The sequence below is a fragment of the Dermochelys coriacea genome, chromosome 24, assembly GCF_009764565.3.
Source record: "Dermochelys coriacea isolate rDerCor1 chromosome 24, rDerCor1.pri.v4, whole genome shotgun sequence".
Lineage (NCBI taxonomy): Eukaryota > Metazoa > Chordata > Testudines > Dermochelyidae > Dermochelys > Dermochelys coriacea.
Genome location: NC_050091.1, coordinates 12,034,038 through 12,056,496, shown reverse-complemented (window position 1 = coordinate 12,056,496; position 22,459 = coordinate 12,034,038). Strand labels below are relative to the sequence as shown.

The 22,459-nt window shown below is 62.1% G+C and overlaps 2 protein-coding genes across 5 annotated transcripts in view; both read left to right on the top strand.

Moving 5' to 3' along the window:
* TMEM145 (transmembrane protein 145) overlaps positions 1-19,850 on the top strand; it is a 29,416-nt gene extending 9,566 nt beyond the window's left edge. For all 4 annotated transcript variants that reach the window (XM_038383172.2, XM_038383171.2, XM_038383169.2 and 1 more), the window contains exons 4-15: positions 4,375-4,461; positions 5,237-5,338; positions 5,420-5,504; positions 6,352-6,423; positions 7,402-7,470; positions 8,341-8,421; positions 8,992-9,070; positions 9,309-9,402; positions 9,735-9,907; positions 10,356-10,476; positions 17,258-17,458; positions 19,062-19,850. In XM_038383172.2, coding sequence (XP_038239100.1) covers positions 4,384-4,461; positions 5,237-5,338; positions 5,420-5,504; positions 6,352-6,423; positions 7,402-7,470; positions 8,341-8,421; positions 8,992-9,070; positions 9,309-9,402; positions 9,735-9,907; positions 10,356-10,476; positions 17,258-17,458; positions 19,062-19,256 — 1,350 coding nt within the window. In that variant the 5' untranslated portion in view covers positions 4,375-4,383 and the 3' untranslated portion in view covers positions 19,257-19,850. The remainder of the gene's footprint in view (positions 1-4,374; positions 4,462-5,236; positions 5,339-5,419; positions 5,505-6,351; positions 6,424-7,401; positions 7,471-8,340; positions 8,422-8,991; positions 9,071-9,308; positions 9,403-9,734; positions 9,908-10,355; positions 10,477-17,257; positions 17,459-19,061) is intronic.
* Positions 19,851-20,323: 473 nt separating this feature from the next.
* Positions 20,324-22,459, top strand: part of LOC122457425 — a 3,382-nt gene continuing 1,246 nt past the window's right edge. Inside the window, exons 1-3 of the mRNA XM_043502282.1 lie at positions 20,324-20,553; positions 21,401-21,639; positions 22,434-22,453. Coding sequence (XP_043358217.1) covers positions 20,324-20,553; positions 21,401-21,639; positions 22,434-22,453 — 489 coding nt within the window. The remainder of the gene's footprint in view (positions 20,554-21,400; positions 21,640-22,433; positions 22,454-22,459) is intronic.

Sequence of the window (22,459 nt, the reverse complement as noted above, 5' to 3'; positions counted from 1 at the left end):
GTCCTGTCTTCTGACAGTGGCCAGTGCCAAGTGCCCCAGAGGGAATGAACAGAACAGGGAATCATCAAGTGATCCATCCCCTGTCGCCCATTCCCAGCTCCTGGCAAACAGAGGCCAGGGACACCATAGTCTTATCATGTGGTGATTGTTCCACTAGTGTCCTCCTATTGACTGTGTCACATGTGCCGACGTGACATTTACTGAGAATGTGTCTCGACACCCCAAATCGCTGATTCCTGGAGCAGCGAGGCTGGAACCACAAGACGAGAGGCAATTCCCGATTCACTCCTAAGTGGAGTGTAGGATCGGGTCCAAGAGGGCTGCTCAGTAACCGTGACCATCATGTAAATAAATTTAGCATCCTCATACGGTGGTGAGAAAACACCAAAGAAACCTCCCAGCAGCGTTTAACTTTAAAAAGAGGAACGACACAACACCGACAGATGTGGAAGAGCAGCCACCGGGGAAATGCCAGAGAGCAGCAGGGAGGCTACTGAAAGACACCGGCATAGAGGCTCTGGCGACAAGTCTCCCGGAAAGCAGAAAAGACTGGAGGAGGCCCAAGAGAATGGCCCCATGGAGACCGCAGAGTGGTGGAGACCGTTAGAGGCAAAAAGTCGCCCCTGTAAACATGAGGAGATAGGAAGCAGCGCACGCACTGGCAAGTAAAATGTACCAGGCTAATGAGGCTGGCCAGGAAGGAATTTGAGAAGCAACTTGCAAAAGACGCAAATACTAACAGTATATTTTTGTTAAGTGCATCAGAAGCAGGAGGTTGCAAACAGGCCATGGGGTGGCTGGCCTATTGAGGTGCCCAAGCAGTACTCAAGGAAGACAAGGCTGTTGCAGAGAAACTCACTGAATTCTTTGCATCGGTCTTCACTGCAGAGGATGTGAGGGAGATTCCCACACCTGAGCCATTCCTTTCAGGTGACAGGAACTGAGGAACTGCCTAGACTCAGGTGTCAGTAGAGGAGGTTTTGGAACAAATTGATAAACTAAACAGCAATAAGTCACCAGTGTAGTAGGAAGAGAACCTGACATATAAGCCCTTGTACCAGAGGCCTGAGCTAAAGTAGTGGGCAAGTGTTACTGATATAAAGCAAAGTGAGCAAAAGTCAGGCTGTGAGCAAACTCCAGAAGAGTGGTACCAGAACACCCTATTATCAAGGATGGTACAAAACCATTCCCCAAGGAACACATTGACCCCTCCTAAAGCTCAGGTCAGGATGAAGGGTGATGAATAGAGATGTTTTGATCAAATCAACACGTACAAGCAGATGGGTGATAACTAGCCAGATCAGGGGCTTGTAACTAACTATGTCAGGGGCCGTACGTAACTTGTTTGTATCAGGGTATAAAGATGTATCTCAGAGGGGGTGTCTTTGTCCAGCCAAGGGGAGCATGGAAAAACCCACCACTGACTGAGCTGCGTCCCTTATCACGGGCCGACGTGTCGTAGTCTCCACGCAGAGTCTGCCAGGGGCTATTACGGTGCTTTGTCGACAATAAACCTGGCTTGGCGCCTTTGTTTGGATCCTGTGGTCATTGGGCGGGTCGCTCGAGGTCTGCTATGCCGGCTGTCTGCACAGAGCTGGGGCAGCACATGGGGAGAACACACACGCGCAGCCGAACATCTATGAACAGCCAGGACCAGATGGTATCACCCAAGAATTCTGAAGGAAGTCAGATGTGAAATTGCAGGTCTACTAACTGTGGCATGTAAAATATCGCTTAAATCAGCCTCTGGACCAGATGACTGGCAGATAATTAATGTTGCACTGATTTTTTTTTTAAAAAGCTCCAGTGGTGATCCTGGCCATTACAGACCAGTAAGTCCGACTTCAGTACCAGGCAAACTGGTAGAAACTATAGTAAAGAAGAGAATTGTCAGACACATAGATGAACATAATTTGTTGGGGAAGAGTCAACATGACTTTTGTGAAGGGAAATCACGCCTCACCAATCTACTAGAATTCTCTGAGGGTGTCAACAAGCATGTGGACAAGGGGGATCCAGTAGCTATAGTGTACATGGACTTTCAGAAAGCCTTTGACAAGGTCCCTCAACAAAGGCTCTTAAGCAAACTAAGCAGTCGTGGGATAAGAGGGAAGGTCCTCTCATGGATTGGTAACTGGTTAAAAAATAAGAGACAAAGGGGAGGAAGCAATGGTCAGTTTTCACAATGGAACAAGGTAAATAGCAGGGTCCCCCAGGGGTCTGTACTGGGACCAGTCCTATTCAATATATTCATAAATGATCTGGGAAAAGGGGTAAACAGTGAGGCAGCAAAATCTGCAGATGATACAAAACTACTCAAGATAGTTAAGACCCAGGCAGACTGCGAAGAGCTACAAAATGATCTCACAAAACTGGGTGACTGGGCAACAAAATAGCAGATGAAATTCAATGTTGATAAATGCAAAGTAATGCACATTGGCAAACATAATCCCCCCCATACATATACAATGATGGGGTCTAAATTAGCTGTTACCACTCAAGAAGGATCTTGGAGTCATCATGGATAGTTCTCTGAAAACATCCACTCTCTGTGCAGCAGCTGTCAAAAAAGCAAACAATGTTGGGAACTATTAGGAAAAAGATAGAAAATAAGATAAAATATCATAATGCCACTGTACTAATCCATGGTATGCTCACGCCTGGAATACTGCTTACAGATCTGAGCGCCCAATCTCAAAACCGGAAGCAGTGGAACTGGGAAAGGTTCAGAAAAGGGCAAGAAAGATGATAGAGGGGATGGAACGGCTTCCTCATGAAGAGAGATTAAAAAGATTAGGGCTATTCATCTTTGAAAAGGGAGGACAAAGGGGGGATGTGACAGAGGTCTATAAAATCATGAATGGCGTGGAGAAAATAAATAGGGAAGTCATGCAATACAAAAACCAGGGGTCACCCAATGAAAGAAATAGGCAGCAGGTTTAATACACACAAGAGGAAGTACTTTTTCATTGAGTGCACAATTAACCTGTGGAACTCATTGCTATGGGATGTTGTAAAGGCCTAAAGTGTAACTGGGTTCAAAAAAGAATTAGATAAGTTCATGGACGGTTGGTCCATCAGTTGCTATTAGCCAAGATGTTCAGGGATCCAACCCCATGCTCTAGGTGTCCCTAAGCCTCTGGCTGCCAGGACCTGGGAGTGGAAGAAGGGTGGATCCCTCGATAATTGCCCTGTTCTGTTCAATCCCCCTGAAACTCGTACAGGCCACTGTCAGAAACAGGATACTGAGCTAGATGGACCATGGCCTGAGCCAGTGTGGCAGCTGTTATGTTCTTATGATGTAAAACAGAAGCTACTAAAGTTAAACGTGTTTACATCAGCAGGTCCAGATAACTTGTAACCAAGAGTGTTAAAGGAGTTGGCTGAGACATTTGCTGGACCATTAATGTTGATTTTTGTTTTCAATCAGTCTTGGAGCCCTGGGGAAGTTCCAGATGACTGTAAGAAAGCAAATGTTGTGGCAATATTTTAAAAGGATAAATGGGATGACCTACGTAATTATAGGCATGCTGGCTTGACATTGAGCCTGGACAAGATAATGGGGCAGCTGATAGGGGACTCGAGTAATGAAGAACAAAAGGAGCGTAATATAATTAATGCAAATCCACAAGGGTTCATGGAATATCGAGCCTGTCGAGCTAATCTGACAGCTGTTGTGTGAGATGTACAAGTCTGCTGGATAAAGTTAACAGTGTTGACATGATAGATCCTGTCAGGCATTCGACTTGGCACCACACAAGAGTTGGATTAAAAAACCAGAATGATATAAAACGAACCCAGCACTCGTTACCTGGGTTAAAAATGGTCTCAAAACGTCATTTTCAGAGATTCGTCTTCACACAGGTGGGTTTCCAGTGCTGACCACAGGGGTCAATTCATGGCCCTGCGCCAGTTCACATTTGTATCAGTGGCCTGGAAAAAAAACATCTCAAAATCCTCCCGGCTGCAGACAGCTAAAAATCTGGGGAGGGATAAATACTAAGAGGCGGGAGCAGGATCACTCGGGTATTAACACAGCTACACCTTGATGTCCTGTGTAGGATAGAGAACATCAGCAGTATGTGGGAGCTAGACCTACCCGGGATGGAAATAAGGCCTAGGGCAATTAACCCACATCGGGGGCAGGCTTTCAATCCAGCCGGTATGTTTCCCTGAGAGACCGGCTCCAGGGTTGCGTCCTATAGGCGGTTACACTAGATGGTCCCTTCTGGCCTTGAAGTCTATGACACTCCCCCCCACACACACACGTTCATTAAGGAGGAGGCACTCGTTAGCAACTTTCTTCACTGCAGTGGGTTTCTGGGGGAGCTGGGAGGTCTCCAGTGCTAATGCATCTACTCCCCCCCCCCCCAGGACTGCCTGATGAAAGAGTCTGTGATTCGGCCGGAAAACAACCAGGTTATTAACCTCACCACGCAGTATGCCTGGTCGGGGTGCCAGGTAAGGCCCCCATAACCTCCCGTGATTCCCCACAGCCCCCCTCACACCGTACACCTGGTTGGGGTGCCAGATAAGGCCCCATAACCTCCCAGGATCCCCCCACAGCCTCCCTCATACCATACGCCTGGTTGGGGTACCAGGTAAGGCCCCATAACCCCCCAGGTTCCCCCTGAAGCCCCCCACCATAAGCCTGGTTGAGGTGCCAGGTAAGGCCCCATAATCCCCCAGGATCCCCCTGCAGCCCCCCCCCACCGTAAACCTGGTCGGGGTGCCAGGTAAGGCCCCGTAACCCCCCAGGATCCCCTGCAGCACCCCCCGCCATAAGCCTGGTCGGGGTGCCAGGTAAGGCCCCGTAACCCCCCAGGATCCTCTGCAGCACCCCCCGCCATAAGCCTGGTTGGGGTGCCAGGTAAGGCCCCGTAACCCCCCAGGGTCCCCCTGCAGCCCGTTCATGCAGTGGAGCAAGGGGGTAAGAAACTCCCCAATCCCAGACTTGGGTCTAGCTCAGCCCTGTGCTGGACCCCGACCAAGCGTCCCCCAGCAGCTCAGCCATAGGGCTGGACCCCGGACCCAGAGAGACTCAGCTCAGGCCCCTGCCTTGGTGCAAGAGGAGGAACCCGCGGCTGCCAGCGCTTGTGGGAGATGTCTGGCCTGATGGACCTGGGGGGGTAGACGGGTGCACGGGTACCCACCCACTGGCTCTGCTGCCCCCTTCCCCTCATCTCTCTGCCCCCTTCTTGCCCCCCCGGCCCGGTCCTCCCCATCTCGCCCCCAGGTGCTGAGCCAGGACTCCGTGCGGTACCTGAGCTGTGCCAGCGGCCGGAGTTTCCGCTCGGTTCGCGAGCGCTGGTGGTACGTGGCCCTCAGCAAGTGCGGGGTGAGTTTGGCCGTGTCCCCCCACACAGCCCTCCGGCCATGTCCCTCCTCCGCAGCTGTGACCTCTGACCTCTCTCCGCAGGGTGATGGGCTGGAGCTGGAGTATGAGATGATCCTGACCAACGGCAAATCCTTCTGGACCCGGCACTTCTCTGCCGATGAGTTCGGTGGGTGCTCAGTCGGGGGTGGGGGTCAGCAGGAGAGGAGCTGGGGGGGCAGAGCTTGCTGCCCCCCAGGTCTGCCCGACTGGTTCCCTTTGCCCCTCCATGTCTCCTGCCCAGGGAGTGAGGGGGGGTCCAGCACTTCCAGTACTAACCCCTGTTGCAGGATATGCAAGGGTAGTGATACCACCGCAGTTACCATCTCACTGATGGTCTATAAGCTGAAAATGGGACGGCCCAGAGGCCGGAGATCGTATGGTGGCCCTTGCATTCAGGGCAGTGCGGCCTTGCAGCCAGAGTCAATGTAACCGCAGTGTGGTCCAATGGTCAGTACCCGGGGGGGAGGAAGGAAGGAAGGGGCCACCACAAGGGGGGTGGCGGCCCGGGTAGGGGGGCCCGGGCCCACCCAACTCCACTGGGCCTCGACCCAGGGCCCAGACAGTGGTGGAGCGGGCCCCATAGGTCAGTCGGGAATCCCACCGGAACCCGCAGACCTTGCTCGGGTGGGAGGAACCGCTCACGCCCCCTCCCTGGGTCACTGGCTGCCGTCTGGGAGCACCGGGGTCTCCAGGCTCCGATCTCCAATCCAGCTCTCAGGGTCTCCAGTTCCCTGGGTTCTTCGGTTGCAGCCCCTGCCCAGGGTAGACCCTGGGTTCTTCGGTTGCAGCCCCTGCCCAGGGTCCTTCCCCTCCAGGGGTCCGCCCAGAATCAGCTGCCTGCCTGGGCTGCTCCCTTTTATACCATGCCCAGCATGGTTGAGGCGCGGGACTTATGCCACCCATCATGTGGGGTTAACCCTCTCTTGTCTGGGGCGGGGTATGCGCACCCCGTCACCCCCTCCTCTCTCCCCCAGGAATCCTAGAGACAGACATCACCTTCCTCCTCATCTTCCTCGTCATCCTCCTCATCTCCTGCTACTTCGGCTGTGAGTGCGGGAGGTGCGGGGGAGGCTGGTTTGGGGAGGAGGGTGGGGAGGGGGGTCAATGTGTCGCAGGGTCCCCGGACAATGCTCTGGAGCTGCTCCCCATGAAGCCAGGCAGGACTCTGGGGGAGTCTCCTCTCTGGGAGTAGCCTGTCACCAGGACACACAGCTCACCCGGCTTCCACCTTCCTGGGTCTGACCCTGGAGCATCCAGCATCCTCTTCCCTTCCGTGCGCTTCCCACAGCGAGTCCGCCCAGGTGGGGCCCTGGGGGGGCCAGAGTGTCCTGCCCCCCAACTCCGCAGTCAGACGGGACTCTCAGCCAGCCAGTAAAACAGAAGGTTTATTAGACGACAGGAACATGGTCTAAAACAGAGCTTGAAGGTGCAGAGAACAGGACCCCTCAGCTGGGTCCATTTTGGGGGGCAGTGAGCTGGACAACCCCGTCTCCACTTCACTCCTCGTCCCCAGCCAGACCCAAAGTGCCTCCCCCTCCAGCCCCTCCTCCTCTGGGCTTTGTCTCTTTCCCGGGCCAGGAGGCCACCGGCTTCCTTTGTTCTCCAACCCTTTAGCTCTCACCTTGCAGGGGGAAGGTCCAGGCCTTCAGTGGCCAGGAGACAGAGTGTCGCCATTTATGTACCCTGGCCCTCTGCTCTGCAACAATTACACCCCCTTTATCCCACCACCTAGAGGCACCCCTACAGTATTCAGAGGAAATATTAAGAACGGTCCCACTTTGTCACACAATGTCTTTGTCCTGAGGGGCGGGAGTGAGGGATCTTTTGCTGGGGGCTATAACTGGGGCTGGGGAGGGGAGATCAAGCCCTGAATGGGGGGCTCCTCCCTGCTGGTGGCTCGTTGTGATCTGGGATGACCACCCCCCAGGTGGAAATGGGAGAGGGGAGGGCAAGGGAGGCACGTTGCAAGGAGAGTCACAATCTGGGGGGAGGGTTCCTTGCTAAACCCCCCTCTCCTGCCTCAGATCTGCTCAAGGGACGCCAGCTGCTCCACACCACCTACAAAATGTTCATGACGGCAGCCGGCGTGGAGGGTGAGTCTGAGCTGGGGCTGCCGGTCAGGAGTGAGGGGCACCAGCAGAGCTCGGGGGGCGGGGTTGGGGGAGCAGGGGGCTACAGGTCGGGACTGAGGGGCACCAGCAGGGCTCGGGGGGCAGGGCTGGACTAGGAGGGGGCTGCGGGTTGGGAGTGAGGGGCACCGGCAGAGCTGGGGGAGGGGCAGGGCTGGGCTAGTAGGGGGCTGCAGGTCGGGAGTGAGGGGCACCGCAGGGCTGGAGGGGGCAGCGCTGGGCTAGCAGGGAGGGCTGCGGGTCGGGAGTGAGGGGCACCGGCAGAGCTCCGGGGGGCAGGGCTGGGCTGGGCTAGGAGGGGGCTGCGGGTCAGGAGTGAGGGGCACCGGCAGGGCTGGGGGGGGCAGGGCTGGGCTAGGAGGGGGCTGCGGGTTGGGAGTGAGGGGCACCGGCAGGGCTGGGGGGGGCAGGGCTGGGCTAGGAGGGGGCTGTGGGTTGGGAGTGAGGGGCACCAACAAGGCTGGGGGGACAGGGCTGGGCTGGCAGGGGCTGCGGGTTGGAAGTGAGGGGCACCGGCAGGGTTGGGGGGGCAGAGCTGGGCTAGGAGGGGGCTGCGGATCGGGAGTGAGGGGCACCGGCAGAGCTGGGGGGACAGGGCCGGGCTGGCAGGGGCTGCGGGTCGGGAGTGAGGGGCACCGGCAGGGCTGGGGGGGGCAGGGCTGGGCTAGGAAGGGGCTGTGGGTCGGGAGTGAGGGGCACCGGCAGAGCTCGGGGGGGGGCAGGGCTGGGCTGGGCTAGGAGGGGGCTGCGGGTCGGGAGTGAGGGGCACCGCAGGCTGGGGGTTGATGCTGGGTTGGGAGGGGGGATCCTCACTCACTGTCTCTCCCCCCCCAGTGCTGAGTCTAGTCTTCTTCTGCATTTACTGGGGTCAATATGCCTGCGACGGTGTCGGGAGCGGCAGTCTCAAGATCCTGGGTGGGTGCCGGGCGGGTCCTGCAGCCAGACTGGACGTGGCCCCGGGAAGGGAGGACTTGGCTGTGTCGGGGGAGCTGCAATGGGAGAGATTGGGGGGCCATTGGGAGGCACCAGCCGCACACGACCCCCCGGCAATGGCAGAGGGGTGGCGCTGTCCCAGGCTATACCATCGGGGCCTGGAGCAGGGCAGGGAGGGGGCCTCCCCTCTGGGTTTGGGCTGGGAGCCATGCGGCTAGATCTGTGCCCGCTGGTGGGCTCTGCGATCCCTGCGCCCAGAGGTTGGCCCCCCCATGCCCGGAGCTGGGCCCCCTGTGGCCCCCGCGCCTGGTGCTGGCCTGGCACCCGGAGCTCCAGCAGCAAAAGGTCGGATGCGCCCCATGGTTAGTCGGGGGATTGGGCCTGGGTTTCCCCTCAAGGAGCCCTTTCCCAGGGTAACGGGGCTCCATCCCGGTCCCTAGCCTGTGCTGTGGGTCGCGGGGTCCCATCTGGCCAGGGATGGAGACTGAGTGCGGTTGGGGGGATGTGGTGGGCTCATGCCCGGTGCCCAGCTCACCCCCCCTCTCTCCCCAGCCAAGCTGCTCTTCTCTGTCAGCTTCCTCGTCTTCCTGCTGATGCTAATCCTGCTGGGGAAGGGGTTCACCGTCACCAGGTACAACCAGGCCCAGCTCCGCGCAGGGCTTGGGGGTGTGAGGGAGGTAGAAGTGGGGAGCAGTAATGGGGTGGGGGCAGTGAGAGTGGACCGGTGGGGGGCATGGAGGAGTGGGGGCAGTGAAGGGGGACTGGTGGGGGGCAAGGAGATGTGGGGGCAGTGAAGGGGGGTCGGTGGGGGGCAGGGAGGGGTGGGGGCAGTAAGGGGTGGGGGTCCCAGCTCATGGTTCCCCCCACAGGGGCCGGATCAGCCACACGGGCTCCATCAAGCTGTCGGTGTACATGACGCTCTACACCATCACCCATGTGGTCCTCTTCATCTACGAGGCCGAGGTGAGACCTCCTGCAGGGACGCCCCTCACCCCAGGGACCCCCCCTGACCCCTCCCCTGGACCCCCTCCAGGACTTTTCCCCAACCCAGGGACCCTCCCCCGAGCCTGTCCCCCTCTCCCTGGCACCCCCCCATCCCCCAGGATTTCCCCCTCCTCAGGCCCATCTCCCTGTAGCCCCCAGCTTGGGCTTCAGCCCAGGATGGGATGGGGCCATGCCCCCTGAATGTGTCCTGTTAGCCCCACCCAAGAGCTTGGCCCCGGAGATTGGGGGCGCAGGGCGGAGCCCCACTCCCATGCTGGGCCCTGGGGGTGCTGACCCAGGTGGGGGGGCAGTTCTTTGACCCAGCGCAGGTGCTGTACACGTATGAGTCGCCGGCCGGCTACGGGCTGATCGCACTGCAGTTCCTGGCCTACGTCTGGTTCTGCTACGCCGTGCTCACCACCCTCAAGCAGTGCCCTGAGAAACAGCCCTTCTATGTCCCCTTCTTTGCCGCCTACACCCTCTGGTGAGTACCTGGCCCTCCTCCAGGGACCCCCACAGTCCCACAGGGACCTCCATACCCTGCACCAGACACAGGGAGTCTCTGACACACTTCAAACCAAACACGGGCCGCGTGTTTGAGACCCTGCTTTACGCCATGAGGGTTCACTTTCAACCTTGTAACTGTATATATGAAATGATAACCTACAGCCTCCCTATGACATGACTGTCGCAATCACGCTAACGTCCCTGTTACAGCCATGCCCAGGGCATCAGGATTTTGCCGAAGACCCCCGACATGACACACTGCATTGGATACCGTACAGTCATTTTATAAAGATGAACATGGGTGTGCAGGGTGTTCCCCCGAGGTACAGAGTATCATAGGGGGACTGGGAAGGGGATAGGTTTTGGGGTGAGGGGACCTGGGGGAGGGGGAGTTCTGTCCACTCACCACCCTGCCCCCCCTGCAGGTTCTTCGCGGTGCCGGTCACAGCACTCATCGCCAACTTCGGCATCCCCCGCTGGGCCCGCGAGAAAATCGTCAACGGGATCCAGCTGGGGATTCACCTGTATGCGCATGCCGTGTTCCTGGTAAGACCCCCGTGCCCCCTGCGCTCCCTGCCACCCCGGTGCCCCCCACCCCCTGTGCTCCCCACCAGCCCCCCATACCTCCTATATGCACACACCATGTTCCTGGTGAGCCCCCCCCGTGCCCCCTGACACCCCTGTGCCCCCCATCCCCTGTGCCCCCCGCCAGCCCCCCATACCTCCCATACCCCTGTATGCGCCATGTTCCTGGTGAGATCCCCATGCCCCCTGTGGTCCCCGCCAGGCCCCCAGGCCCCCTGTACACGCACGCCATGTTCCTGGTGAGCCCCCATGACCGCTGCCACCCCCTGCCCCCTGTACGCGCACGCCGTGTTCTTCTTCGAGTGCTTGCTCTGATCCATTCATGTTAGGGGTGCACTTGCCACATGCCCCGGTGCTGGGAGTTTTCCCGGCTCTGGCGTCGTCTGGAGTGGCACCCGCACAGCATGGTGTAAGGGGCCCCGCCAGCTCCCCACCCTCGGTTCCTTCTTGCCGCCAGTGCCGGTGCTGGAACGTTCCCTGCTTCGGCAAAGCTCCTTGTCCAGATCGGTTTGGTGTGAACTTCTCTCCTGTGCAGTTATTCAAGTTGTTAGATAGTTTCCCTTCGTGTGTGAGCTACTTAGTTGTTAGTCCCAGTCGGGCTTCAACCCCTGTGACAGTTGCAAGAAACCGATGCCGGTGAGCGACCCCCACAACAGCTGCTTAAGGTGCTTGGGGGTCGCCCACAGCAGTGACAAGTGCCGAATTTGTAAAAGTGTCAAGCCTCGGACAAAGAGAGAACGGGACATTTGTCTCCGAGCGCTCCTTATGGAGTTGGCAGTGACACCGGCACCGGGACCACCCCGCTCGGACTCCGCGCCGAGCACCATGGCCTTGGTGCGGAGTGCTCCGCCGGCTCCGTCTTCAGACTGGCGTCCATCCCCCTCCCTGGCACCAGCTGCAAAGCGAAGGCCGGGCGGGATCCATCTCCCACGTCCTGTGAAGGGAAGGAGAGGGGCAAAGACCCGCAAGGGGCAGCTCGTCACCTCCCTGCGGGAGTTGGGGCCCACCCTAGGACGCAGCTGCTACCCCAGACAGCAGCTTGGGAGTCCGGTGCCTGGTGGTGCCGTCGACCCCAGAATGCCTGCAGGTGGCGCAGGACATTATGCCAGCAGCACCCTGGTCCAGGGGTAAGCCTGCCTTGGGACCCTTGCAACGGTCCCCCTCAGTGTGGCATTGCTACTTGCCTCCGGGAGCCTCCACCAACGCTCGCCTGCCCAGAGCCACCACGCCTCGGAAACGGGACAGCCAGCCTGGCGAAATCCCAGCGTCGGGCCCCGGACTCAGGGCACCGCTCATCTGGCTCCAGGCGCAGGGCACTGGTGGAATGGCGCAGGCCCACTGCGGTGCGCCCATCCCCAAAACCCTGGCACCAGGAACACCGTAGCTGTTCCCCGAGTGTTTGGCACTGGTCCTGTGAAAGAAACTGGCAGTCCTGGGAACCTTGGTTGGTGCCCTCATGCAGGTCCCAGTCGGAGCTCCGGCGCTGGCACTGAAGGGACCGTGGTGAATCGTTGGCCTCGGCACCATCTGGTCCCCCCCAACGTGGCCCTTCCTCGTCAGGTTTGCAGAGGGCCAGGAGTCGCTACCAGCAGGACAGGGTTGGTCGTTGGAAGTACCAACCCCTCCATGGCACCGCCACTTGTACTGTGACCCCAGGGCCAATGTCCCACCCCTGGCATCCGTGGAATCCCAGGGGGTTTCTGCAGCCATCGCAGGGACACGGGAACCCGTTGGTCCCGGCCCCTCGCCTGCCTTTGGACATGGATGCAACTGTGCAAAAGACCCATCTGGTCGGCCTGATCTTGATGGAGGGTCCTGTTGAGCAGGTCTCAGGGGTGACAGAACCACCCGCACCTGCTCCCTCCTCCTCACCAGATAAGGCCATTACTGGGCCCACGGTCCTACGGGGCCACGCCAGGGCCTTTTAAAGGGGATTGCTGCAAACTGGGGCCTGGGGGCCAAGGAGCTGGAGGAGCCCTCAGGCCCCCTTTTCGACATGCTCAGCTCGGCAACCCGGCGGGGGTGGCACTGCCGGTGCATGAAGGGGGAGCCAAATCATAGAATCGTTTTGACAAATCCCCTCCTGCTTGCCCCCATTTCTAAGCGGGTAGAGCGCAAGAATGTGCTCGCAAAGGGATGAGAATATGTGTATACGCTGCCTGTCCCGAGCTCTTCGGTGGTGTCGGAATCAATGAGTGGGACAGGCAGGGCCAACCAGCAGCAGCTCCCAAAAATAAGGACGCAAAGAGGCTCGATTGATTCGGGAGGAAAGTTTGGCCACCCTCAGCTGGAGGCTCGAGGACGAATAATCATCAGGCCCTGCTTGGCTGCCATGATTTCAGCATCTGGCAGACTCTGGCCGAGGTCTCCGACTCGCTGCCGGAGAATCCCAGGAGCGAGTTCCAGGCAATCCTGAACGAGGGCAAAGCACGGGTGGGACCAAGTAGTGAGGGGAGCGGCTGGTTGCAGCCCTCTGGCCCCTCCCAGGGGTGCAGCTGTCAATGCGGGACATCCCATTCGACGGACAAGCCCTGTCCGCGAAGCACACAGATACTGCACTACAGAGCTCAAAGAGCTCCCTGGCTACCTTGTGGACCCTCGGCCTCTATCCCAGGCCCAGCCAGGGAGCGGTTTAAGCCACAGCAGCCACAGGGCTTCGGCAGCCAGCCCAGGTCAGAGCCTGTCCGTCAAATGAGCAAAGGCGACAAGCTCCGTCAGAGCCAGCAGCCCTCAACCTCGGCGCAGTCCTGTTCCACCCGCTCCCAGCGGGTTTCAAAGCAGCGTTTGGAGGGTGCGCCTGAGGGCGACCTTCCCGTCAGTGCCCTGGGTCCTGCTTCCCATCGCTTCTCCAGCCGCCTGCCCCCTTCCCTCCCGGCCTGGGCCTCTCGGGCTGCGCACCAGTGAGTCCTCAGTTCTGTGGCTCAGGGTTATTTATTTCTGTCCCTACCATCCTCCCTCTTCAGGGACCCCTCTCACGGGAGCCTGCTTCGGCAGGAGGTGCAGGGCCTTCTGCAGGTGGGAGCTCCTCTACCCCACAGGGGCCACGGGTTTTACTCCTGTTCCTTTCTGATTCCAGCGGCCAAGGGGGGCTCAGACCTATCCTGAACCTGCGAGACCCCAGCAGGTATCTCAAGAGGTTCAAGTTGCACTTGGTCTCCCTGGCCCCCATCATCCCCACCCTGGACCCGGGGACTGGTTCGCCACCCTCGACTTGAAGGACGCGTATTTCCACATAGCAACATTTCATGGGCACAGACGCTTTCTATGTTTCATGATACGCTCTGCTCACTACCAGTGTGCGATGCTCCCGTTTGGGTTGACGACGGCACTGAGGGGGTTTTGTTGGCGGTGGTGGCTTACCACAGACGTCAGGGTATTCACATTTATCCGTATCTCGACAACCAGCTGGTCAATGGCCCCTCTGGGTTGCAGGGCCAGTGTGATGTGGGAGCACCGCAAGCCATGTGCCACACCCTGGCCTGGTGATAAACGAGAAAAAATGAACATTAGTTCTGGCACAGAGGACAGCGTTCACCTGTGCCAGAGCCTTCCTGCCACCCGCCAGGGTCCGGATGATGGTGGATCTAATCACCGGGCTCTCCCCGTTCCCCCTCCCCACAGCCCGGGTCTGCTGGCGGCTACCAGGCCACACGGCAGCATGCACTTACATTGCTGGCCACGCGTGGCTCAGGCTGTGGCCCATCCAGCCGTGACTCACAACTGTCTGTTCCCCATCCAGAGATCACCTGGACAAGCTCATCACGATCCCACCACGGGCACTTACCTCTCTGTGCTAGTGGAGCGACCTGAGTGTGGTCTTACTCAGAGCACCGTTCCACGCCCCTCAGTCTCCCTGATTTCCGATGCCACCGACCTCGGCTGGGGGAGGCCTCGGCACGCCGCGGACCCAAGGGACATGGTCCCCAGAGGAGCTGGTGTTACACATAGATGTCAGGGAGCTCTGGGCAGCCCGATTGGCCTGCGGGGTCTGCCTGCCGCCCCTGACGGGCAAAGTGCTGCGGGTGCTGACGGACAACACGGCCACCATGTTCTACATCCACAGGCAAAGGGGAGCCCACTTGTCAGCTCTGCCACGCAGTGCATCCGACCCACCTGGAGGCCTCGCAGCTCCCTGGCGTGAGGGACATGCCTCAGCAGGTCCCTCTCTCAGCACGAGTGGTCGCTCCATCAGGAGGTCGCCCGGACACTCGTCCACAGGTGGGGAGCTCCCCGAGGGGACTTGTTCGCCACCGGAGGGAACAGGAAGTGTCATCAGCTCTGCTCCCTGCAGGGCCTTGGCAAAGCTTTCCTCTCGGACGCCTTTCTCCTGTCGTGGTTGGGGAACCTGGTGTCCACATTCCCGCCCGTCCCGTTCAGCAGGGTCCTGTCAAAGATCAAGAGGGACAGAGCACAGGTCGTCATGGTCGCCCCAGCATGGCCGTGCCCATGCTGCTTCGGCGCGCTGACGGATCTGGCAGTAGCTGCCCCCGGTCACCGCCCAGCTGCCCAGACCTCCTGTCGCAGGATCACGGCTGTTTCCTGCACCCAAACCTCGCCTCCGTCCGCCTTGCGGCGTGGACGCTGCGTGGCTGAACCCAGAGGAACGGACCTTCTCTAGGGAGGGGCAGGTCCCCCAGGAGACTAGAAAGCCTTCCCCTCGAGAGACTTGCCCGGCAGAGTGCACAAAGTTCTCCCCCACGCACCCATCCTAGGCTGCCTGCTCCACCCAAAGAACCAGGGCCTAGCCCTGTCTTCCATCAAGGTTGGTCTAGTGGCCATCTCGGCCTTTCACCCACGCGTCCGGGGAAATCGGTGTTCTCCCAAGAGAGGTCGGTCAGGCTCCTACGGGGCCTACAGAAGCTCTTCCCAGCGGTTCGGAACCTGGTCTCTCAATGGGACCTCGCTCTGGCCCTCGCCAGCTCACAGGCCTCCCAGCCTAGGGGCTTCAGCTGTTGTGAGACGTCGCCTTCCCTGTGGCAGTGACATCAGGAGACAAGGGCCAGAGCTGAAACCAGGACCTCGGAGCCGCTGTATACGCTGTTCTGCAAGGACACGGAGCAACTGTGACCCCCCCGGCCTCCTGCCAAAGGAGGTGTCCTCTCGCCACACCAGCCAGGACGTCTTCCTGCTGGTGTTCTGTCCCAGCCGTGCTTGCATGCTGAGGAGAGGCACCTGGATGCCCTGGACGCCCATCATGCCCTGGCATGTACCAAGCCCTTCCGCAGGCCGACCCAGCTCTTCATGGCGACAGCAGGCGGGAGGAAGGGGCTCCTGGCGTCCTCGCAGAGGATCTCCAACTGGATCACCTCCTGCATCCGTACCCGTTATGGGCAGGCCCGGGTCCAGCTGCCGCCGTCAGTGAAAGGCCACTCAACCAGAGCGAAAGCGTCCTTGGGGGTCTCCTTGGCGCACATCCCCATCCAGGACGTTGGCAGGGTCGCGTCGTGGTCCTCGGTTCACATGTTCCCGGTGCATTACGCCGTCACCCAGCAGGCCAGGGCCGATGCTGGGCGCGGCAGAGGTGTGTTGTAATCCACACGTCCATGAGCTCTACCCACCGTGGCGGCACTGCTTGGGAGTCAGCTAACCCAGAATGGACATGAGCGAGCACGGGGGAAAGTTACCTGTTCCGTGCCTGGCGTCCTTCGCGATGCTGCTCACGTCCATTCCACAACCCGCCCTCCTGCCCCGCTGTCAGAGTTCCCGGCAAGAAGGAACCGAGAGTGGAGGGAGCCGGCGGGGCCCCTTATACCACGCCATGCGGGCGCTGCTCCAGAGGGTGCCAGAGCTGGTCCCCGACAGACACCGCGGAGAGAAAAATGTCCGGCACCAGTGCCAGCGGGGAGCGCACCCCTAACACGGAGTGGACGTGAGCGATGCATCTCGCAGAACACCGGTCAGGTAACAGGTAAGTGTCTTTCCCTGGTGAGCCCCCCTGCCCCCAGCATGCTCCGGGCTCCTGACTGGCGGAGGGCGGGGGTTCCCAGGGGCTCTGCCGTGCTCCCCAGCGCTGACCTCTTGTCACGGAGTCACCGGGCAATACTCGGGAACTGCTCCCTACAAAACCAGTCTGGACTCTGGTGAAGTCTCCTCTCTGGGAGCAGCCTGTCTGCAGGGCAAAAAAGCTCACCCGGCTCCCCCCTTCCTGGGTCTGACTCGGAGCATCCAGCATCCTCTGCCCCTCCGTGTGCTTCCCACAGCGAGTCCGCCCAGGTGGGATCCTGGGGGGGCCAGAGGGTCCTGCCCCCCAACTTCGCAGTCAGACGTGACTCTCAGCCAGCCAGTAAAACGGAGGTTTATTAGACGACAGGAACATGGTCTAAAACAGAGCTTGTAGGTGCAGAGAACAGGACCCCACAGCTGGGTCCATTTTGGGGGGCAGTGAGCCAGACAACCCCGTCTGCACTTCACTCCACGTCCCCAGCCAGCCCAAACTGCCTCCCACTCCAGACCCCCCCCCCCGCTCTCAGCTTTGTCCTTTCCTGGGCCAGGAGGGCACCTGATTCCTTTGTTCTCCAACCCTTTAGCTCTCACCTTGCGGGGGGAAGGCCCAGGCCATCACTGGCCAGGAGACGGAGTGGCCCTTTATGTACCCTGGCCCTTTGCTCTGCAACAATTACACCCCCTTATCCCACCACCTAGAGACGTAAGAACTGCCTAGGGGAAACTGAGGCACCGCTACAATATTCAGAGGAAATATTAAGAACAGTCCCACTTCATCACATTCCTCCTCCCCCCACAGATCATGACACGCCCCTCGGCTGCCAACAAGAACTTCCCGTACCATGTGCGCACCTCACAGATCGGCATCGTGGAGGAGGGGGCGCCCGGCACCAAGTTCCCCCACCACGTCTACGGCAACGTGACCTTCATCAGCGACTCCGTCCCCAACTTCACCGAGCTCTTCTCCATCCCCCAGGGCCCGGTGGGGGGTGCCACCAACGTGAGAGATGGGGCTGGGCAAACAGCCCCTGCCCTGCTTGTCCCTCTCCCTCGTCTACCCGGCCCCCTGCCCCAGGGGTCCCTGGATAACCGGTCCCACCTTGGGGGTTCTCTGGATAACCTGCCCCAAACCAGCGGTCGTGTGCAAACAGCCCCTGTCCCTGTCCCTGTTTACCCGGCCCCCTACCCTGGGCATCCCTGTCTACCCGGCCCGCTGCCCCGCCCTGGGGTTCCCTGGATAACTGGCCCCGCCCTGGAGGTCTCCAGATAACCTGCCCCAAACCAGGGGTCCTGTGCAAACAGCCCCTGTCCCTGTCCACCTGGCACCCTGCCCTGGGGGTCCCTGGATAACCGGTCTCTGCCCTGCCCTAGAGGGGCCACATCCCGGCGCTGGGTGAGGGGCGCCCCCATCACGGGGTCGCAGGCTCGGGGCTCTGGAACGGCTCCGAATGAGGCTCATGCAGGACTCTGGGGCAGCGTCTCCCCTCAGGGCCACTGTCACCAGGGCCAAGAGCCTGTCGGCTTTGGGGCCTCCTGGGTCCGACCACGGGGAGCGTTCAGCCCCCTGGTCGCCCCGGGTTATTAGTTGGGGGGAACCCTGCGTAGAACAGAGCTTCTGACCAGGGACCTGCAGCAAAGTCCAGCCGGGGGGCAGGGGCTGGGGCAGGAATCCAGAGCCCTGGGCTCCAGCCCCCCCACCCCAAGCCAGGAGACTGACCAGTTTCCCCCAGCCCAGCTTCCCACCCTCTGTAGCCCCCCCTCCTCCTTTGTCCCTTTCCGCAGGCAAAAGGTCACCTGGTCTCTTTGTTCCCAACACCTGATGGGGGGGGTCGGTTGCTAGGTTACAGGGTGTCCACCATTCTGTGCCCCAGGTATTTACACCTGCCCTCCAGGGATCTCCGCAGGGTCACACACCTGTATCTCCCCCTCCCCGATACATAAGCAATACATGGGGAAACTGAGGCACGCACAAAGTATTCAGAGAAAAAATTAAGAACATTCACAGTTTGTCACACCCCCTGTATAGCCAGCCCCCTGCCCCGCCCCAGAGAGGTCCCCGTTAACCTGCCCCGCCCCAGAGGGGTTCCGTCCCAGTGCTGGCCGAGGGGTCCCTGTATAACCAGCCCCTGCCCTGCCCCAGAGGGGTCCCCAGTGACCAGCCCCCTGCCCCTCCCCAAAGGGGTCCCCGGTAACCTGCCCCGCCCCAGAGGGGCTCTGTCCCAGTGCTGGCCGAGGGGTCCCCAGTAACCAGCCCCTGCCCCGCCCCAGAGGAGTCCCCGGTAACCTGCCCTGCCCCAGAGGGGTCCCCGGTAACCTGCCCTGCCCCAGAGGGGCTCTGTCCCAGTGCTGGCCGAGGGGTCCCTGTATCACCAGCCCCTGCCCCGCCCCAGAGGGGTCTCCAGTGACCAGCCCCCTGCCCCGCCCCAGAGGAGTCCCCGGTAACCTGCCCCGCCCCAGAGGGGCTCTGTCCCAGTGCTGGCCGAGGGGTCCCCAGTAACCAGCCCCTGCCCTGCCCCAGAGGGACCGCGTCCCAGCGCCAAGGGAGGGGTCCCTGTATACTCAGGCTTGCGCCCCCGGCACTGACCCCTCGGCTCTGCCCGCAGGCACGTGAGCAGGTGGAGGAGACGCCGACGGAGCGGATGACGTCAGAGCTCAGCAGGCCCCATGTGCTGCTGAAACCCCCCCTGGGGGGTGAGAGCCAGCCCCCCCCATACCAGCTACAGGCCCCCCAGCTGCACCCCCCCAGCGGCTACACCGAGTACTTCAGCATGCACACGGGGGGTGCACGGCCCGTCTAGGGGCCCATCCCCCGTAGTCTGCCCCAGCCGCTGCAGACTGAGGGGGCCGGACCGCTACAGGCCCCCCCCCCATCCATGTAACCCCTTCCTCCTGGGTAGCTCCTTCATGCCTCCCTCATGGCCCCCAGCCTCCTGCCTCAGTGACCCCACGGGGCCCCCCCAGCACGGCTGCCCCCAGCGCGCTGATGGGGCTGGAGTGGGGGGTGAGTGGCCTCCCATGGGAGTGTCCCAGCTCCCCTTCCCCCCACAGTGTGGGGGGGCTGGGACTGAATGAACATGGGGGTTGATCCCCACAACAGGGCTGGGAGCCCTCTCTCCCCCCCACCGTGAGCATCGGCTGGGGACCCAACCCCCACCCACCCCTCCCCTGGCGCCTATCGAGTGTGTGGGGGGGCAGTGCTCTTGTTACCATTCCCTCCCATACCCAGGCTACCTGTCCTCCCACCCCAGTCAACCCCCTCCCCAAGTTCCCTGTGCCCCCCAAGGACATTGCCCCCCCAGCCCTTCCCCCACCCCCACTTCTGTGCCACAGATTCTGGCGCCGAAATTTCTGGAGTTGTTTTTGCCAAAATAAAGAGGATTCTTGTGTTTCTATTGGACTGTGGAGTGTGTGTAGGGTGGGGGCCCAGGGTGTGTGTGGGGTGGGGGCAGGGGCCCAGAGTGTGTGTAGGGTGGGGGCCCAGAGTGTGTGTGGGGTAGGGCGGGGGCAGGGGCCCGGAGTGTGTGGGGTGCAGGGTCCAGGGTGTGTGTGTGGGGGGACAGGGGCCCAGAGTGTGTGGGGCACGGGGGCAGGGGCCCGGTGTGTTTGGGAGATGGAGGCCTGGAGTGTGTGTGGAGCTGGGGCTGGGGCTGGGAAGGGTGGGGAGGAGCAGGGGCTGGTTGTAGGTCGAGGGGGAGCAGGGGCCAGTTGTAGGTGGGCGGGGAGTAGGGGCCGGTTGTAGGTCGGGGGCGGGCTGTCCGCAGGGTGGCCCAGAGGTAACAGCCCGCGGCTGTCAGTAGGCTTCAGAGTTAACGTCCCGTGGGGGGACCGGGGCTGTGACCGACCGGGAATTATCGGTGACGTGTGTATGACTGAGCGGGGGGAAGGGGCGGGGCTGATGGGGGCGGGGCCTGTTTCTCCTCCGGCGGAGCGCCCTGCCGCACCAGCTCGGGGCGGAACCAGCGAGACGGGAGCCCAGAGCGGCCGGGCCGGGCCCCTCCCGCCGCGCAGCCCCGCCCGCTCTATGGTTCCGCGCACCGCTCTGGCCTCGCGTCTCGCTGCTCCCGGCTCGGAGTCCGCCACGGGCAGAGCGAGCGGGTGAGAGACCGGGCCCTATAGACCCCCCGGCCCCTATGGGCCTCCTGCCCGCCCGGGCCCGCCCAGACCCCATAAGTGTCCCGCCTCCGGGCCCCCTATCGCTGCAGGGTCCCCGCGCGGCTTTGGGGGCGCCCGGGGCCGGGGCCGTGGGGTCTGGGGCTGGGGGGGCGCCCGGGGACCGGGGCCGGGGCCGGGGCCGGGGCCGAGGGGGTTGGGGGGTCGGAGCTGGGGTTGGGGGGGCGCCCGGGGCCGGGGGGGTTGGGGGGCTGGGGTTGGGGGGGCGCCCGGGGGCCGGGGCCGTGGGGGCTGGGGCCGGGGTTGGGGGGGCGGCCGGGGCCGTGGGGGCTGGGGCCGGGGTTGGGGGGGCGGCCGGGGCCGTGGGGGTTGGGGCCGGGGTTGGGGGGGCACCCGGGGGCCGGGGCCGTGGAGGTTGGGGGGCTGGGGCCGGGGTTGGGGGGGGCCGGAGCCGGGGCCGTGGCCGTGGCGGTTGGGGGGGCCGGGCCGGGGTGGGGGTGGCGCCCGGGGGCCGGGGCCGGGGCCGTGGCGGTTGGGGGGCCGGGGCTGGGGTTGGGGGGGCGCCCGGGGGCTGGGGCCGGGGCCGTGGCGGTTGGGGGGGCCGGGGTTGGGGCCGTGGCGGTTGGGGGGCCGGGGCCGTGGGGGATGGGGGGCCGGGGCCGGGGTTGGGGCCGTGGCGGTTGGGGGGCCGGGGCCGTGGGGGATGGGGGGCCGGGGCCGGGGTTGGGGGGGCACCCGGGGGCCGGGGCCGTGGGGGTTGGGGGGGCTCCCGGGGCTGTCCCCGGGGGGTCACCGCATTGTCGCACCCCTGACCCCCATCTGCCCCGCAAAGGTTGGCTCATGGAGCCCCCCGACGCCCGCTGAGCCCGGCGATGGATGGCGCCGCGCCCCCTTCCCGCAGCCCCGGCCCGCTGCTGGCCCTGGCTCTGGCGCTGGCGCTGAGCGGGGCCCGCTGGGCCGGCGCCGGAGACTGCAAGGGGCAGCGCCAGGTGCTGCGGGGCCCCGAGGGGTTCGTCAGCGACGGGCCGGGCAACTACTCTGTGAACGGGAACTGCGAGTGGCTGATAGAAGGTGGGGGGACCCGTGGGGCACCAACCACACACGGGGGGCACCAGCGATGCCACCGGGGGCCTCGAGCAGGGGCCCTCCCCTCTGGGCTCGGGCTGGGGGCCCCGCGCCTGGTGCCAGGCCCCAAGGACGATTTGAGGGTCCAAAGCCAGAACCACCAGGAGCTCCCACGGTTCAGCTGGGCCCAGGGCGGGTCGGGGGGACCCGGGGTCGGGGGCTCTTGGCTCCGGCAGCGAAAGGCGGACACAGCCATGGCCGGGACGGGGAGCTGGACCCGGCCAGACGGGGCATCGGGAGGGGAATGGCCCATTGGACCACGGATCCCCTGTCTCTGAGGCCGTTAGGGTTCTGCCTGGCTGCCTGTGGGGGCTCTGCCCCGGGGGGGATTTGGGGCAGGTCTCTGGCGGGTCGGACGACACGAGCACAGTAGTACGTTCTGGCCTGGAAATCAATGAAAGCCTGGGGGGGCTCAGAGCCCTGGGGGGCACCGTGGTGCATGCTGGGAGCCGTGCTCCCTGTGGCGGGAGGTCAGAGCCCTGGGGGGCACCGTGGTGCATGCTGGAAGCCGTGCTCCCTGTGGCGGGAGGTCAGAGCCCTGGGGGGGCACCGTGGTGCATGCTGGGAGCCGGGCTCCCCGTGGGTGGGGGTTAAAACGGGTACCGTGGTGCATGCTGGGAGCTGGGCTCCCCGTGGGGGGGGGTCAGAGCCCTGGGGTTGCCGTGGTACATGCTGGGAGCCGGGCTCCCCACGGGGCAGCATTGGTGTCCCGTGTCTGACCGCCCACGCCGTCTCCCCAGCCCCCAGCAGCCGGCACCACGTGCTC